This window comes from Maniola hyperantus, chromosome 23 (genome assembly GCF_902806685.2).
Source record: "Maniola hyperantus chromosome 23, iAphHyp1.2, whole genome shotgun sequence".
Taxonomy (NCBI): domain Eukaryota; kingdom Metazoa; phylum Arthropoda; class Insecta; order Lepidoptera; family Nymphalidae; genus Maniola; species Maniola hyperantus.
In genome coordinates this window covers 3,036,876-3,055,998 of record NC_048558.1, presented here as the reverse complement: position 1 = coordinate 3,055,998, position 19,123 = coordinate 3,036,876, and the positions used below count along the sequence as shown (strand labels likewise).

The 19,123-nt window shown below is 41.4% G+C and overlaps 1 protein-coding gene across 13 annotated transcripts in view; it reads right to left on the bottom strand.

The window, feature by feature from the left end:
• The window catches only part of RhoGAPp190 (Rho GTPase-activating protein 190), a 47,769-nt gene that overhangs the window by 8,870 nt on the left and 19,776 nt on the right, over positions 1-19,123 (bottom strand). For 11 of the 13 annotated variants that reach the window (XM_069506476.1, XM_069506472.1, XM_069506468.1 and 8 more), the window contains exons 21-39: positions 18,772-18,878; positions 18,135-18,319; positions 16,946-17,123; positions 16,296-16,417; positions 15,113-15,190; positions 13,877-13,921; positions 12,740-12,852; positions 11,378-11,476; positions 10,224-10,328; positions 9,242-9,332; positions 7,903-8,017; positions 6,669-6,781; positions 6,207-6,298; positions 4,528-4,635; positions 4,171-4,245; positions 3,444-3,579; positions 2,963-3,094; positions 1,732-1,870; positions 878-1,085 (exon numbers count right to left, since the gene is read on the bottom strand). In XM_069506476.1, the coding sequence (XP_069362577.1) occupies positions 887-1,085; positions 1,732-1,870; positions 2,963-3,094; positions 3,444-3,579; positions 4,171-4,245; positions 4,528-4,635; positions 6,207-6,298; positions 6,669-6,781; positions 7,903-8,017; positions 9,242-9,332; positions 10,224-10,328; positions 11,378-11,476; positions 12,740-12,852; positions 13,877-13,921; positions 15,113-15,190; positions 16,296-16,417; positions 16,946-17,123; positions 18,135-18,319; positions 18,772-18,878 (2,232 nt within the window). In that variant the 3' untranslated portion in view covers positions 878-886. The remainder of the gene's footprint in view (positions 1-877; positions 1,086-1,731; positions 1,871-2,962; positions 3,095-3,443; positions 3,580-4,170; positions 4,246-4,527; positions 4,636-6,206; positions 6,299-6,668; positions 6,782-7,902; positions 8,018-9,241; positions 9,333-10,223; positions 10,329-11,377; positions 11,477-12,739; positions 12,853-13,876; positions 13,922-15,112; positions 15,191-16,295; positions 16,418-16,945; positions 17,124-18,134; positions 18,320-18,771; positions 18,879-19,123) is intronic. The other 2 variants (XM_069506478.1, XM_069506479.1) reach the window with 2 other exon arrangements.

The window sequence follows — 19,123 nt, the reverse complement described above, 5'->3', positions numbered from 1 at the left end:
CACGGCGTCAACCTTCGAGTGTGTTCTCATTTTGACAACAGTTTCCTCTTTTGTTACGGAAACCCTGATATAGTGTTTTTAGGGTTACGTACCTCAAAAGGAAAAACGGAACCCTTATAGGATCACTTTGTTGTTTGTCTGTCTGTCTGTCCGTCATGTCTGTCAAGTAAACGTATAGGGTACTTCGCGTTGACCTAGAATCATGAAATATGGTCTTCTCTAATTAATCTGAAAATAATTGTGAATCCGTGAACTTGTGGTTACACCACAAAAAAATAGTTACAATGTGTTCATGAACAAATAATTCGTATTTATTTTCAATTTTCAAAGTAAAATCACTATACCAAATGGGGTATCACATGAAAGGGTAGATTCTAAAACAGATTTTAATTTATTTTTATGCATAGTAGAGCCAAATGCCAAAAAAATACGACTGCAGTGCGGAACCTTCGGTGCGCGAGTCTGACTTGCACTTGGCCGGTTTTTTAACTGGGACAGTATGGGGAAATCCAATTTATAGGAGATACAGGAAAACGGTCTTAGGAACTTTTAGGTCTTTTTTGTAAAAACAATTTTGGCCAATTACTGCTGACCCGATATTTTTCTTTCGATATAATTTTTTTTTTAAAAAAAAGAGTATTAGCCATTTTTTAAATGACTAATATTGCCCTTTCCTCTCCAACTAAGCGTCAGGCTTGTGCTAGGAGTAGGTACGACAATAGTGCAACGGGCGGGGTTTGAACCGTCGACCTTTCGGTTTTCAGTCCACTCCTATACCGGTTGAGCTATTGAGGATTAGACGATTGTTACATGAAACTGAGTCGATCGACATAAAAATAATTGGCATTAAAATACAGGATGTTAGAGTATTACTCACACACGGTCCTCACACCATGACGAAGGCCTCCTGGCCGCGGAACAGGAAGGGGTGCTGGTCGATCATGGTCTGCACGATGTCCTCGAGGTAGGGCCGCGTCATCTCGAAGCGGCCCATATCCGAGAAATGCACCGGCAGCAGCGTGGGCCACCAGCAGATGGCCAGGTTCTTGCTGTCCATCGAGTTCAGCTTCGAATTGTCTGCTACCCTGTATAACAAAAATTCACATATTAGCTTAAAGCCCGTAATATATATGTATAATACTTACTTTGCAATTGTGGATGGTAAGGTCTACATCTCCTGAAGATGCCCCGGTGTCGGGGCTAAACGTGCGTCGAGTGTGTTTTGGGATTTGTGTGTTGCTGCGTGGTGGTGCGCATTGCTTGCTTTGTAGCTGGTTTATCCTGCATGTTTAGCAGTGGGAGGGCGGGCGGTGCATTTCGCATGCGGCATGTTGCACCATACAGATTCAGCCTTCAGACCTGTTTCAGCGGATTATAGCAAAGTAGAGCTTATGCCCGCGACTTCGTCCGCGTGGGATGAGGGAACTATGAGATTTTAACATATTATGAGCTTAATAAATTAACTACAAAACTTCTTTACAGACACTTCAAAACTGACAGCTTTTCATACAAACTTCAAACCACTATTTTACCCCTTCAGGGGTTGCATTTTGTAGAATCCTTTCTTAGCGGACGCCTACGTCATAATAGCTATCTGCATGCCGAATTTCAGCGCGATCCGTCCAGTCGTTTGAGCTGTGCGTTGATAGATCAGTCAGTCAGTCAGTCACCTTTTCCTTTTATATATATAGATTAAGCTTTTGGTTCATTGTATAGATTTATAGTTCTTACCTCGCGAAATGGTTGAGCAAGTAGTCTAAGGTGGCTCGGGCGGGCGGCGTGAGTGCGGAGGCCAGCAGCGCGCGTAGAGCCAGTAGCCTCCAGCTGCGGTCCTTCAGCTCTACGCCACCCGCTATGCAGCCTCGCATCGCTGCAACGCACGAAACGAGACCATAAGACTGGGTGCACAAGATGCGTTGCGGCGCCGCACCGCCAAGATTTCACCGTATCAGCGGGCACACGAGCGGTGCGGTGCCGCAACGTTGTTATGTCGCAGCGGCGCCGTAACAGCGTTGGACAGTCTGGTAGTTTTAGCTGTTAACATTTCTAATTCCTGAACGCATTCAAATCCATATCCCCTTTCATCCGTGACACCTAAAAAGTAACATGTCAAGATGACACATTTGACGTTACCGGAACTTGACTCTTTCACTTAAAAACGCGACGTAAGCGCGAATGGAACTCGGCTCGATTTGAGCCGTCGGTAAAAGCTCTCCCCTTGAGCCGGAAAATAAATCAACAAGAAAAGAAAATCAGCTGCCCAAACAATCAACAGAGAAATAGAGAATCAACGAGGAGGTGCGACAAAGGACATTTTTGGCCAGCAAGACCTCGGGGACCGGCATTTTGAACCAGATGACACAGACTTCCATCTCCTTATTTTCCTCTTTTTACACCACAGTCAGTTAATAAAAACAACTGAGCGGTGCCGCTCCGACGTCGCAACGCATTCACCCCTCCCCGCCTCGTCTCGGTGGTTGCAAGTCCGGTGCGACGCCGGAGCGCATCGTGTGACATGCCACAGATATTTCTATGTACGACGACGCAGCGACACCGCTCCGGCGCCGCACCGCCGCCGCAACGCATCGTGTGCTCCCACTCTTACTTGGATGCTTCCATATCAGGAGCCTAAGGATTTAATTGGGGACCTCCCGAAATGGATGGATAGGAAACACGACAAGGTACAAGATACAAGATAAACTAAGTGAAAATTTTAATTGGTCCACTAAAATTCTAATTAATTTCATTATAAACTAACTTATGCTCGCGACTTCATCCGCGTGGAATACACAACCCCTTAGGGGTTGAATTTTCAAAAATCCTTTCTTAGCAGATGCCTACGTCATAATAGCATGCCAAATTTCAGCCCGACCCGTCCAGTAGTTTGAGCTGTGCGTTGCGTGAGCTGCAACATTAAACTCATCTCTTACCCTTCCCCTATCTATCAGTATCTATCTCTTACCCGCAATATCCTCCAACTGCGCCATGCTGGTATCGTCGAGCAGCGGCGGCAGTTTCTTGGAGAAGAAGTCCTTCAGCGCCGTCGCCACCGCGTTCACGGGGATATCCAGCACTTCTAGGTCTATGTTAGGATCTGGATGGAATATATTGTGCTAAATTTTATTAAGTACCAAACATACGAATTCAACGAAATATTGCAATTCCGCTTCCAAGTTAACCGGCTTTCATCTTAAGACTGCGTCATCACTTAATTCTATGAGATAAAATCATAATCAAGGGCGAAAATAAAACAAAAAAAATCGTATTAGTGAGAAAATTTTATAGCCGTTCTGAGTAAATTTCTTTGACTTTGGTTTTGATAATTTTGTCAAATCGTGATCATGAATTATACTGATACCAGGGAGGGGATGGTGTTGTGCCACACTCTTTGCCGGACCGGCAACACAGCGCCCCTGTGACACGGTGGGCAATGGGCATCTTACCTTCATAGAACTTGCTAAACAGCATATCGACATGCGCCCTGTTGCCGGGCACCCGGTACAAGCCCTCGGAGGCCAGGCCTTCCCGCTCGATGAAGTCTACGCACTTCTCTACGAACAGAGGCACGCCGTGCGGACCCTAGAAAACGTCTTTATATCACTAGCTTATTCCCGCGAATCTGTAAAAATCCTTTCTTAGCGGATGTTTACGTCATAATAGCTATCTGCATGCCAAATTTCAGCCCGATCCGTCCTGTAGTTTGAGCTGTGCGTTGATAGATCAGTCAGTCAGCTTTTCCTTTTATATATTTAAACTCGCTTATGCTCGCGACTTCGTCCGCGTGGACTACACAAATTTCAAACCCCTATTTCACCCACTTACGGGTTCAATTTGGAAAAATCCTTTGTTTGCGAATGCCTACGTCATAATAGCTATCTGCATGATAAATTTCAGCCCGATCCGTCCAGTAGATTGAGCTGTGCGTTGATAGATCAGTCAGTCAGTCAGTCAGTCAGTCACCTGTTCCTTTTATGTATTAAGACTAGCTGATGTCCGCGACTTTCGTCCGGGTAGATTTATGTTTTGAAAAATCCCGTGGGAACTTTTTGATTTTCCGCGATAAAAATAGACCATAGTCCCATATTGCTGGAACGAGTTAAATCCACGCTTATTATAATACGCTTTTTCTTAAGCATACTTCAAATATATTTTTTAGTCAATTTAGTATACCTGTGGACCCCAATTTTGTGGGGGTGTATTTTGTATTTGAGCTGCGTTCTTTTTGTCTTTGCTTTTTGATAATTCCTGAAACACCAGATACATTATTTGAATTTGTGAGTTTCTAAATATATACTGACTAAATTCACTCAGTATGAATACTATGTGTAATATATGATTTAGTTTTTTCAAAAGAGCACTGCACGCGGCCCTTACAACCTTGTTACCGGGAACTGACAGTGAAATCATGATACGAGTCAAAAACCTAACTCCAGGTGTAAAATGCCGAGAAAATCGCGTCCGTTACACGTTTCTCAGGTTTCTGCAATTTATTTATCTTTCAAGTTAACCAAGGAAAACGGACTATACCTTATGTCTTCGGTCGTGTTTGCCGAAAGCGGTGGGCCTGCGTCGCGAGTCGGCGGCACTCGACGACGAGTTGTCTTGCGCCGAAGACGGATACTCTCCCGATAACACCTATGTAAACACAAATATTTACACATACAGTGGAAACTCGATTAACCGGACTAATTTTTTTCGTTAGGGATTCGGATAATCGAATGTATGAAGAAAAGCGGGTTTTGTGCATATTATGTAGTTCACTATAATAGTATTTTCAATTTTCAAAGTAAGATAACTATACCAAGTGGGATATCATAAGAAAGGGCTTAGCCTGTACATTTCAAAACTGATTTTTATTTATTTTTATGCATAATAGTTTTAGATTTATCGTACAAAATGGCAGAAAAAATACCCGAGTATGGAACCCTCGGTGCGCGAGTCTGACTCGCACTTGGCCGAACAATTTGCGGTTAGTAGTCCGGATAATCGCCAATCCGTATAACCGAGGGCCGGATAATCGAGTTTCAACTGTACTTCCAAAAGGAGGTTCTCAACTCGGCCCATTTAACCCGAAGGGTGCCAATGGGACTACAGACTTCATAAACATAAACATTTTGGACAACTCTCACTCTCAGGCTTGCAGGTTTGTTCACGATTTTTTCCTTCACTCTTAGAGCAAGTGATATTTAAATGCACATGATATGAAATGGCTTCCAAAAGTTAGCCCGGATCAAACCCCTATCATTTTGACGTCCCAAATGATAGGCCGGAGGACCACTAGGCTATCGCCGCGTTTATTAAACAATATATTGAATCAAAATGAAGAAGAAAAAGAATGTTACATATGCATGTGGAAGGAAAAAGGAGGAGAGGAAGACCAAAGAAAATGGGGATGGATTGCGTGAATAGAACAGAATAGAATAGAATATGTTTTTTATTCATGTAAACTTTTTACAAGTGCTTATGATTAGTCAGGTAGTTTTAATTTACCACTGGTTCGGAATGCCGTTCCTACCGAGAAGAACCAGCAAGAAACTCGGCGGTTGCTCTTTTTAATTTTTCAATTTACAATGTTATTATACCGTTCTATACAAGCCATTGCAGCCCCGTGCATTGCTGGAGCGAGTCAAATCCAAGCTTTTTTATCGTTTACATAGTCTGCGACTGTATAATATGCTTTTTTTAGGAGCATACTTTTAACGCATTTTTTAAACTAGTGTAAAGGCAAGTCTAAAATTGCTTGTGGAATTTTATTATAAAATATTACACTTATTCCCACAAATGACTTTCCCACCTTCCAGAGGCGGAGCGCAGGAGTAGCGAGCTTATTTCGGTTTCTAGTTTGCCTATCGTGAAAATCACCGATTTGAACCGTGAAAGATAAATATGTGTGTGAAAGGGGTGCACAATACGCTGACGGATGACAGAAGTGAGGGAAGAAGAGGACATGTTGTGCCAGCACATAGCTTGGGATAAGGTAAGGAGGAAGAAGAGGATATTGAATTAAAAATACACATCCAGCTAAAACACCACAAAATAGCAGAATTTGAACGCATAATAGTTAGTTAGAGCTTGGGCTGACGACCTTAAGAAGGTAGCGGGAAGTGGGTGGATGAGGAAGGCGGAGGATCGTGTGTGGTGGCGTGCTCTTGGGATGGCCTATGGCCAGCAGTGGACGCAAACAGGCTGATTGATTGAATAGTTACCTTATGCGTAGGCTCGTGGTGCGGGGGCGGGGGCAGAGGCCGGGGCCTCCGCGTCTCGCCGTCCGAGCTGCCTTCACTTGACTCACTAGCTGCTGTTGAACCAAAAAAATGTGTTTTATATTCTAAAACACATCAAGTTACTCTAATTCAAAGCAAAAATATTTATTTCTCACTTATAGATTCCGAATGTACTAATTTCATTCGCCGTATTTTTAACCCCGCAATACATTGCGTGCAAAACTCGGGTCAATGCCCCCTACGACGTATGGCCTACTTACGCAACATTCGTTGACCTCTAGCGTCAGTCAGATGTTTTATTTGGAATATATCGTGAACTTTTACAAAAACAGATTTTTTTTGGTGTTATATCAGTAATCATCAGTAGTATCACCTGTCTTCGTTTTTGCTAGCGTTCTGGTTACACCCTGTATAGCGAAATAAATCCTATGACTGTAAACTCACCCTTATCTTCCTGCGTTCGCGCTCTATACCCAGTGGGCAGTTCGGGCGGGCCCACAAACATGCCCAGTTTGGGCACTCTAGGACTCTGTACCGCTACTAAATTACCTAACGACCTAAAAAAACATATTATCAGTAGAAGACATAGAAAAAATTATGGTCAACAATAAATGACAAAAGACCTTATAACACAAGATCCCGAATATATACACTTCACCCAACAAAAGAAAACTATTCATAATTATAAATGCTAGCTTCTGCTAGCTTTTCACAGCCCATTCGTTTAACCGATTTTGATGATTTGGTACAAAGTTACTCATTCGGGGATGGACATGGGCAAATTTTTATCCCGGTAAATCAAAGAGTTTCCACGGGATCTTTAAAGGCCCATCTGTTTAACCGATTTTCATGTTTGGTATAGAGATAGCTTTATTCCCGGAGACAGACGTAAGCTATCACTACCCAGTACCCATATTATAAATGCAAAAGTGTTTGTTTGTTGGTTTATTGGTTTGTCCTTCAATCACGCCGCAACGGAGCATAAACACCTGGAGAGTGCCATGGATGCTACTTTTTTTCTCGGAAAATGAAATGGTTCCCACGAGGTTTTTAAAACCTAAATCCACGCGAAACGAAGTCGCGGGCATTAGCTATCCTAAATTAAACATACGTGAATCGGGGAACTGAACGGTACGGTGACGTTTTTCTAATTTTGATTCCCGGCGGCTGTCTAAACGTCCGTAAAAAGCTTCGTTCCAAAACGTTTTATAACGTCCTCAGGATCAAACCGAGTTCCGTCACCCTAGTTTTTATTTTATTTTTATTTTATTACAAGTTAGCCCTTGACTGCAATCTCACCTGGTGGTAAGTGATGATGCAGTCTAAGATGATAGCGGGCAAACCTGGAAGGGGTATGACAGTTTTTATTAAACCCATACCGCTTTGGTTTCTACACGGCATCGTACTGGAACGCTAAATCGCTTGGCGGCACGGCTTTGCCGGTAGGGTGGTAACTAGCCACGGCCGAAGCCTCCCACTGGACCAGACCAGAAATTTAGAAAATTATAAAATTCCAAACCCCTGCCAGGAATCGAACCCGGGACCTCCCACTATTAAGACCACAGCGCTCACAACTGCGCCAGGGAGGTCGTCAGTTCACCGAGTTCACTCTGCCATTACACATTCAAAAACTCAAACTCAACATTCAAAAACACTTAACCGGCAGTTTATACGTTACCTTTTCTTATAATGCCTGGGCGCGTGATGCGCGTGGTGCGCGTGGCGGCGCCGCACGTGCGCGCGCGCGCCGCCCGACGCCTCGCTCGACCCGGAGCTATCCGTCTCCGAAAACGCTATACACGTAATACGTGGTATTAAACGAAGGATCATACACATAGCAGTATTAAATTTTTTTTATTCAGATACATTTAGCCCTTGACTGCAATCTAACCTGGTGGTAAGTGACGATGCAATCCAAGATGGAAGCCGGCTAACTTGGTAAGGGTATGGCAGTTTCTAATAAACCCATGCCCCTTTGGTTTCTAAACGGCATCGTACCGGAACGCTAAATAGCTTGGCGACACGGCTTTCTCCGTACATACTAGTATTATGTTTCTCCGTACATAGTAGTATTGTGTAAAAAAAAATCTATTAAAAATATGCTCCTGAAAAAAGCATATTACACAATTGAAGATTATCTAAATGATAAAAGAGCGTGGATTTGACCTGCAGCTCGTTCCAGCAACGCACAAGACTGCAAATACTATTTTATACATGGCATAATTTTGTACCTATATCAAATATTTGAAAAGAGCAACCGCCGAGTTTCTTGCTGGTTCTTCTCGGCAGGAAAGGCATTCCGAACCAGTGGTAGATGCATCCGACTATTCGTAAGCACTTGTAAAAGTTTATACGAATAAAAAAGATTTTCATTTTCATTTTTCATTTTCATTCATTTTCATTTTCATATGAATGCGAAAATGTGTCTATCTATCTGCTAGCTTTTCAGGACTGTACGCGATTTTGACGAAAGGTACAGAAATAATTTGCATCCCATGGATAGCCATCTAGGCTACTTTTTGTCCCGGCAAACAAGAGCTCACACGGGATTTTTGAAGAACCTAATTCTACGTGGACGACGTCGAAGGCATGATCTTGTAATAAATACGCCTTTTCTTTGTTGCTGTAAAAGCTGGAACTACGGTAAATTCTATGTAAAACTTTCAGTAAAACACAGGATTTACAATACGCGGCAGAAAGTAATGTACATCGGCCTATGACATTTCAGCTTTGTAGAGCGTTGTCTCAGTCACTCATACCTATATGACGTTTTGTCGGTCTCAACGACAGAGACAACGCTCTACAAATCTGCTAGCTAAAGGTCGATGTACAAACTTTCTGCCGCGTACTGTAAATGCTGTGTTTTACTCAAAGTTGTACACATCATTAGAAAGTTACAGATGTAGGTAATAATCGAAGAAGCGCGCATCTTCGTTTAGGCAGCATCATCACTTCTGCAGGTCTGATTGCAGCCAAGCGTTGGTCTACAAAGAGTCATAATTAAAAGTTTATGTTACATGGTTGATGTAAAGCAGTTTTCTCGTGTCTCCTATGCCTCCTTAACCTCGTCATAGATGGCGCTTCCATATATTCGTTCGATTCCTTTATCTGCAAAAAAAATATTCTCCTATTTTACAAAACAGTTCCTGCGGATGCATGTTTATTAAAATTAGTTTTTTTATCAACCATCTTCTAAAAAAATCGACAACGCATATAAGTCAGTAACTGGATGGGTGTCCGACTTTGGAGGTCCGTATTTGGCCTATCGTTTCCTCCGTGTTATTATCACTAACATCTGATACTGTAAACTAACCTAGGAGTCGAAATCTCGTTCTCTTAGTGAGTTGCATGCGGTAGGATACCACCGCATTATTATCCCAGAACTCCTGCCATTATAGGATTAATGGAAGAGGCATGCCCCTCAGCAATGAGGAATACGACTCTAAAGAAAGAAAATTGTAAGTTGTGCATGGTGCCATTTTTGAGCTTGATTTAAATTTCTTTAGATAATGGGGCCGATTCTCTTGTACACAATCTCTAAACTAAACTAAATTAACTGGTCTAAATCTAGTGCTATCCTTTTCCGCAAGCAACATTATGACAGCGATAGCAATAGATTTAGACGTGTCATTTTAGTTTAGTTTAAAGATTGTGTACAAGAGAATCGGCCCCATTGTTATTCGTAGACTGGAACGCTAAAATAAAATGTTTATAGGCAAAATACTTAGTTAGTTATGTATTTTTTTTTAATTATATTATATTTTATAGTAGGTATGTACCTAGAATGTATATACTACCTTAGAATGTATATTTATGTATACCCATATATATAGCTGCTTTCCGACTTCCCGTCTAACAGTTCTATAAGTTCATAAGTATGGGTTGCCCAGAAAAGATCACTTTAGTGATAAGGTCGCCCTTTGTTTTTTTAAGTGTATCCTGTATTCTTACTCTCTGTAATTTTGTTAGCAATAAAGTTGTTTAAATTAAATTAAATACCTGTGCGTATTGCGCGTCTAGTTCAGTTTCGGAGCTGACGCCGGACGGATGGTGGTGGTGGCCACCTTGTTGGCTGCTCGAGTGCGACCAGCCCGATCGCTGCGACTATGAAGGAACATTGGATACAAACATCGGCAAACATCTTGAGCAACAATCTAGAGTATTGGGGGAATCTTGACGAATGCGGGGAGCAATGGCTGCCCGCATTCTGCAAATTGTAGACCCAACTCTCTTTTGCACTAGATTTCAACATGGGGTTTTTCAAATGGCAGACCAACTAATTCCTAGAAAGTCGGCAACGCATTAGCGGTTTCTCTGGTGCTGCAAAAATTCATGGCCGCCAGCTCGTTTGCTCAATATTTAATTTAAAAAAAAAAAGGAAAGGCCACCAAGCACCAGCCATTCCCTTTACAACCAATCGCATTCGCGTCTGACTAGAAAGAACATTGGGTACAAACATCGGCAAACATCTTGAGCAACGAGCGGTATTGACGGAATCTTGAAGAATGCGGGGAGCAATGGCTGCCCGCATTCGGCTTCAGAGCCTCAATAGCTCAACGGTTGAGGAGCAGACTGAATGTCGAAAGGTTGCCGGTTCAAACCTCCCTCGTTGCACTTTGTCGTACCTACTCCTAGCACAAGCTTTTCGCTTAGTTGGAGGGGAAAGGGAAATATCAATATATAATATTAACAAGGCTAATATTCTTTTTAAAAAAAAATGGCTGCCCGCATTTAGCAAATTGTGGAACCAACTCCCTTTAGCGGTGTTCCCACTAGATTTCAACATGGGGTTATTAAAATGGCAGACCAACAAATTCGTGAAAAATCGACAACGCATTGGCGGTTTCTCTGGTGCTGCAAATGTTCATGGCCGCCAGCTCGCTTGCTCACTATTTACCAGCCATTCGCAACCAATCGTATTCTCGTCTAAGTCCAAAATGTTTGCCACACATTATAATAGAGAATAATATTCATGTAATTAAAAATCTTTCCTCATTTTATTAAATACAAACAAACTTACGTCACTAATAAAGTAAGCGTGCTTTCAAATGACAAATTAAAATATCTTTCAAATAAAAATTTCCGACAGTGAAAAATTTTTCAAAAAAGTATGTTTTCGTACAACCATTATAAAAACAGTTATTTTATATTACCTTTCTTTCCCTTTGATGGGGTGGTGGTGGTCCTATCGTGATATGCTGGAGGGCGTCACTGACCATAGTGTAATTGTTCATGTCCAATTTACCCGGTTGCTACAAAAAAGGTTGAGATAATAATTATTATGATCTGAAAGTTCTGCTGTCTCAAAAAATAGTTAGCAAGCTTCGATTATAGTTATTTCACAAGGGGGAGTGGCTCATGGTTGTGTTTAAGCCGTATCGGTATAAGTAAGGTAACCTAAATGTGTGCGTTTGCGAGCACTTGCTCGCGACTGATTGGTCCGACATGCACGCACACTTACCCAATGCTCGTGTATACGACGTAACTACAAGTAAAGTTCATTCGCCTTCGTGAATCGCAAGAACTGTATATTATTGTGGGGTGATTCGCTAACTCAGTGTCTAAAGCTGAATGATACATTGATAGTTTTCTACGAAAAATTATTTCAATATCACTCAGAGACGCAGCAATGTAGAAACATCCAATGTCAAATGAGCTCAGTGACTATCATTTAGCATTTATCATTTATCAACAATCTATATGTCATAATATTTGAAAGGACTCGTTTTTGAGGTGGATCAGTTTTTTTGCTAAAGGAACATAATTCGAGCAGCACCCACAGGGTTAACAAACATCAGAAGAAGTGTAGAAAGTAAGATTGTCGCTGCCCTCATTAGACAGTGGCCCATCATAGCGCGTTATTGTAAAAGTAGACTTATCTGCATAGCGTTACTGTTCAATTCACGTTACGTTGAATGCTAGAATTTTTTAACCCGTCGGAAATATCGGAGTACCTCGCTGGAACGCGCTTCCTCTCACCCTTACCCGCAGCTCGCCTATTTTCGCCTATCCAGTACCAGTGCCAGTACCGTTGCCAACGCAAGCACGTTGCATGACGTCATTAAGCCAGGTACTCAGATATTTCCGACGGGTAATATGTTCTTACTTCTGCCGAATTATTACTTTTGTAATGGCGACTTCGCTCTAAAGCACAACGTTGACAGTTCACTAAATGAACAGACGACACAAAACGAATCCGCGGGAGCCACCGGATGGCAGTGGCGCAAGACCGTGGCATGTGGAAGGCCCTACAACCAGTGGCGTGCAGGTCATAGAGGCATAAATGTACTGCTTACCCCAGTTGAATAGCTCAATGAATATTTTTCATAATGACCTGCCAGTAAACAGGCTCTTACTTAACTAGTGCCTACCCTGGCTTCAAACCCTGTGCACGCCACTGCCTACAACAGACTTGTGTGTTTGTGTGTGTGTGTGTGTGTGTGTGTGTGTGTGTGTGTGTGTGTGTGTGTGTGTATCTATCGGTTGACGATGATGTCTAATGGATACCAGTTTACCTTGAGTGTCTGTGAGTGGCGGAGCCTCTGATGGTGCGGCGCGGGTGCGCGCGCTCGCCCCGTCGTGAACGCACGTTGTCCGTAGCCCGCGGGTTGCCAGAGACCGCCGCCATCTAACGGGACGTTTAACTAACTTAATTTCTCCTCAGAGATACTTCATATTTTATGTTATGGAATTGGTGTTGAAAACTTACAGCCGCACTCAGAGTCGCTAATCATTACTTAAGATTGCGTTAAAACGAGACAGATTTATGTGAAAGATATAGCTCGTCTCGTTTTAACTCAATCTTAAATAACCATTAAGCGACTCTGAGTGCGGCTGTTATTATTATATAATATAATATACAATAGCTGGCAGAAAATATTGTACATCAGCCGTTAGAAAGAGATAGTGTTTCGTAGACCGTTGTCTCTGTCGTTGAGACTGAGAAAACGTCACATAGGTGTGAGTGACAGAGACAACGCTCTACAAAGCCGAAATCTCGTTCTAAAGGTCGATGTACAATATTTCTTGCCGGCCATTGTATCTAAAGCTTATGCTTATTATCTTAAATAAATACTTATAATAAAAATCACTACAAAATTAAACTCTTCAACAATTTGTGTTTAACATACTCATAGTGTACATGCACAAAAATTAATTAAGTCTGTCGAAGAAATAAGAAAAAAAATAAACAAATTCTATATTATGCCTTTAGGCTGATGTGGCAGAATAGTGGTTTATCTCAATAGTTTAACCCTGTCACCATTTCATTAAACAAAGTTGCAATGAATGTATTCTATAAGTTTTTACTTTTCACACGAAGACAAGTGGCACATGCTAAGCTACACTAAATGTGTGTGTTTGCGAGCGCCTGCTCGCGACTGATTGGTCAGATATGCACGCACACTTACGCAATGCCCATGTATACATTGCCCACAAGTAAACTTCACTCGTCTTCGTGAATTGCAACAACTGTACCACATCAACAAAAGTAATCAAAATCTACGTAATTCATGCATAAAAATAAATAAATCGACCTAAACAACGCATTCCGTACAACGAAAGACTCGTTCCCACAAAAACATCTATCTACAAACGAAAATAAACCGTCCTGCTATGTAAATTAGGTGTAGAATCGCTACTCATGCAATCACCTGACTCATGGGTGCTGAGCGAATCCTCCGAACAGTTGAGATCGGCTGCATTTTAATAATTTTGTATTTATTTTTCCGATTACCACTTGCTGTCACTTTCTTGCATGAGCATAATGCGGTTGCCAAAAAGTGACAGCATTAAAAATTTCACTGCATGCACCCTACCCACGGAAAGAAATTAGTATAGCGCTCTCTCTGTTACGTAATCCCATACAAATCATAGTTGACGCAAAAATCTCAGTGGGCGCTAACCATTTTGAGTCATCAACCAATCACACCAACGAAACTGTAACCCATCGGAAATATTTGCGCACCGCGCTGGATTGCGCTTCCCCACAGCTCGCCCATTTTCGCCTATCCAATACCCAAAGAGTATATAAACACTACGTTCTACCAGTACCAGTGCCAATACCGTTGCCAACGCAAGCACGTTGCATGACGTCATTAAGCCAGGTTCTCAGATATTTTCGACGGGTTATATGTTTTCTAATTGAATTTTTTCGAAAGTTTTTTGAAAACCGTTTCGAATTGAATTTCGAATGTTTCAGATTGGTTGGTGACTCAAAATGTTTAACACCAACTGAGATTTACGTATCTATCATTTGTATGGGATAACGTAACAGACTAGAGCGCTATACTAACTTCTTTCCGCGGATAGGGTATAAATCTGTTTAAGTATGCAAGGCCTGAATATTTGAATTAATGATGATTTTGAAATCATAATAAAACATCACACGTATTTTGAGAAGCTTTTTCGACAGCTGTTTACAATGGGGCCGATTCTCTAGTACACAATCTCTAAACTAAACTAAATTAACAGGTCTAAATCTAGTGCTTTCCTTTTCCGCAAGCAACATTATGAAAGGGATAGCAATAGATTTAGACGTGATATTTTAGTTTAGTTTAGAGATTGTGTACAAAGGAATTAGCCACAATGTCGTGCTTTTGAAAATGTATAAATGATTTTCTCTCTTTCTCGCTAATAAAGATTCCCTTCATTTTAGCGTTTAAACTACCGTGAGTGATTTCCATTCTAAATAATATCTGTCCCGGCTGTACTCACGTGTGTAGTCGACGTTAGCCCGACTAGTTTCGAACCCATACGGGGTCCTTTTTCAAGGGAGTCCGTTCGCGCACGCGCCGCGGTTTTGACTGCTTGAGTAAAGCCGGGACAGATATTATTTAGAATTCCCTTCATTAGCGAGAAAGAATTCCCTTTCTCGTTCAAATACTTACGTGACAAATCCGCGTGCATTCTATGATCGGGCGGCGCGGGTTCCGGAGGTGTGCTTGGTGGTGGGTACACACTAAAACCTACAGAATCAATTTATTTATTGAAATAATATGTAGAAAAATATTTTTTTTAGTTCAATTTTTGTAAGTAACGCTATTTCATGCAGTTACATACTCGTAGGTGGACATTGGTTGTGATTCTGAGCACAACTTAATTCTAGAGTATTCGCATCCTCTTCTTACTAATGTAATATGAAAAGGACAGACGCAGTTTGACAGTTTTAAATTTAATTTTTACATGGTAAATTAGCGCACAGTCGCGAGCCTTCTGTTTAAATTTGTAGCGTGCACTAAAATTTAAAGTGTTTAAATGTAAAGTTCATGTTCTGTCCCTTTTTAGCATTGTTAAAAAGAAAAGGATGCAGATACTCTGAATTTAGTTTAGAGAAAGACAATGGAATCGGTGCCATTTTAGCCTTAAAATTAGATAGCCTCAAAGACTATCCGTACCCTTATTATAAATGTGAAAATGTTTTTCTTTGTTGGTTTGTCCTTCAATCACGTCACAACGGTGCAACGGATTAACGTGATTTTTTGCATGGGTATAGATAAAGACCCGGAGAGTGACATAATATGCTAATTTTTATCCCGGAAAATCAAGGAGTTCCCACCATCAGCATCGGCTTCAGCTAGTATAATAATATATTCAATAAAAATATATTCAAGTTTTCAATAAAAATATTGAAATTGCATGAATATCTTTCTAATAAACGTTGCTCCCAGTGTTGCGGATAATACGCAGTGAAACTTTCAGCATTTATAAAATAACGAAGGCCTGGCATGCGCTCGCTCTTAGTCCATTAGAAAACTTGAGGCATTGAGACCTATCTATGAAAGTATAGTTCTTGCATTTCACGAAGGCCACTGACTCATGTTTGTGTTTAAGTCGTATCGGTATACGTAAGGTACAGTAAATGTGTGTGTGTGTGTGTAAGATGTTTGACAGCGCTTGCTCGCGAATGATTGGTCCGACATGCACGCACACTTACGCAATCACCATGTAAACGACGCAACGTTACCACAAGTAAAGTTCAGTAGCCTTCGTGAATTGCAAGAACTGTATTAAAAAAAAATCTTGTTCAAATGATCCGATTACTATCGCGAACTTGCTCAGTACAGAACTTACCTTTCAAGAAGCCTCTGTTTTTGGAATTGTTCAAGGTGTCGCTGTATTCGGAGTCGATATCGGCGCGCGAGTCGGGCCCAATCAGTAGATCTAACGAGTTCGTCAGTTTATGGCTGTCCATTCTGTAGACAAAGTATTATATTTTTATAATTATTAAGTAAATCAATACTCCAATTAAACTTCGAAATCTTCGAACAGTGCGTGTTGCGAGTGGATGACATATGGATTCGAGACATGAAAACCCCTTTAAGATACCGGCAGTAAATATTGCACAGCGAACTTTAGAAAGAGATTACTGGTTAAAGCGTCGTCTCTGTCACTCATACCTATGTGACGTCTCGTCGGCCTCAACGACAGAGACAAAACTCTACGAAACCATTATCTCTTTGTTCGATGTGGAATATTACCTGCCGGGTACTGTATATTATTAGAACGGGTCTCGATCTTTTTCTGAGGGTCTTTATTTCTATGAGGAGTGCAACACACACATACTCACTTTTGATTGAAATGGTAAGAATGTAGGCGTGCTCGTGCGGTGCAGAACAAGACGTGTGCCTGATATTGATACAATCCTCCAATCCAAATCCAGTAAAGTTGAAAAAGAGGATGCTATGGACTGTATCTCCTTGAAGAACGCAAAAAAAACTCACTTGTGATCCAGATGGTAGGAGTGTAGTCGCGGGGGCGGCGCGGGACGTCCGGCCGCAACGTCGGGCAAATTGTGCGGATTGTGTGCGTTGTGCGAGCGCGGCGCCTCCAAACGGAACGCACGCTCGATTTCACCTTTTCGCTCCCAGACTTCTTTAAAAAATGGCGTGTAGAACGCCGCTGCAATGATATAACAACAGAATTTTATTTCATACTGCTGCGCGATTGCGGTAGAATGACAGCTACAATGTCACGATCGCAATCACCTCTGATTGGCTGACGCTCGCTCACTATTGGCTACAATGCATTGTTGCAACAAGAAAGCACAAATTCAACCAATCAAAACATTGTAATGATGATTGATGCAGGTTTTACTAAATCGCCCTGCTGGTGTAATATCAGTCAAAGATAAAGTTATTGCTTTGTATTATGTATGAAACATAATGTTTCTTCTCCACTGCTTGATGCCTTTTAGGTAACGCCACACCACAATACACAAAAATAGTGTTGATAAAAAAATTCAGGCATCGAGGAACGCCCAACAGAGTCTACAACTACATATTTTTCAGTGAAAATAATTTTGACCGGAATGAAATGGACAGTCTGTTTCAATTAAGGTCCGGTACAGTCAGTCAGAAGTCAAGTTAAATAAGAATTGTACTGAAAAAGCGAAAACGTCAGTAACACACGTAAATGCTCACATTTATTCTCAGCACTGGACGTGTACGTAGTGAAATGCGCCCCCAGTCTGTCCGCAGTGGCGTTTCCTTCAGTTATAAGCGCGTGTCCCAGGTCCGTGCCAAAGAACGTGTTCACGGCCGAACCACCACCTTACCATTTGTATGAATAGATTCGGGATATTCAAAATGTACTAAAAACCTTAAGTTTCAGCTTTCCGCTTGACCGTTAGACTTTGGGCGATATGGACTAGTCAGTTTATGTTCAATATCCCACTTCTGACACCATGTTTTATATCGTTTATTGCAAGAGAGAGCACACAGACAATAGACAGTACATGACATTTAGCTTAAGCGACTTCACACAACAATAATGATGACTTTATACAACACTGGGTAGTGCCTCTCGTTCACCAGTTAGGTAGCGCCGAAAACCGTGAGATGAACAAAACTACACAATACATTTTTCAATACTGAAAATGTGAAGGAAGTAGTAACACAAGTAATTACTCACATTTGTTCTCAGCACTGGACGTATACGTGGTGAAATGTGCCCCCAGTCTGTCCGCAGTGGCGTTTCCTTCAGTTATGAGCGCGTGTCCCAGGTCCGTGCCAAAGAACGTGTTGGCGGCCGATCCACCGCCGTCCGTTACCGCTACCATTTGTATGGGCAGATTCGGGATGTTCATAGAAAATGCACTGAAAAACCAGCACTTTTTAAACTAAACCACATTTTTGAAAGAAAGAAAGAAGACATGTTGGAGTTGTCTCTCAACAAGTTCAAAGTTTTCACAAAACGTAAACTTATTGAAAATCCTGTTACAATGTAAAGGATTATTTAAATGATAAGAAAGCTTGGAAATGAGCTGCTTAACAGCTTTATGATAGTTCTAATAAGTTTAAGTGATTTTGTCAAGTGGTTATAATAAAAAAAAGCCGGCTAAGTTGGTTGTGGGCTCTTTTCAGACCTGGGCGCGTTTGGAACCCTCGTAGCTTTAGTTTAGACAGAGATAACGTTCTACGAAACGCACTGCTGCGTAAACGCAGGTTTGAAGTATTTTGGCTCTTGTTTTATTAGCTGTTACAGTTTTAGTATTTTGACACTTGAATGATAAGCTCCACATAGTCTATATTTTATGATTTACACTTACTTTAGTGTTGCTAAGCTAGCTTTTCTTTTCGCTGAGTATATTAAAATAAAGCCATGTATGAGTTCTTCCCGAAATTGACTAGCGCCGTGAAAACTAGAGATTATCACCTGCAACAAATTATTTAGGTTTTAACCACTACATATGCTACTACATTGGAGGGAAATAGGAAGCAAACAAAAAAAACCGGCCAAGTGCGTGGCGGGCCACGCGCAGTGTAGGGTTCCGTAGTCACAATCCTCGAAAAACAGATATAACTCCTTAACCTGTGAACTTTACATAGCCCTGATAGTTTTCCTTTAAAATTGATTATATATACTACTGATGTGAATTTTTTCGCGTTCCTATATACTAC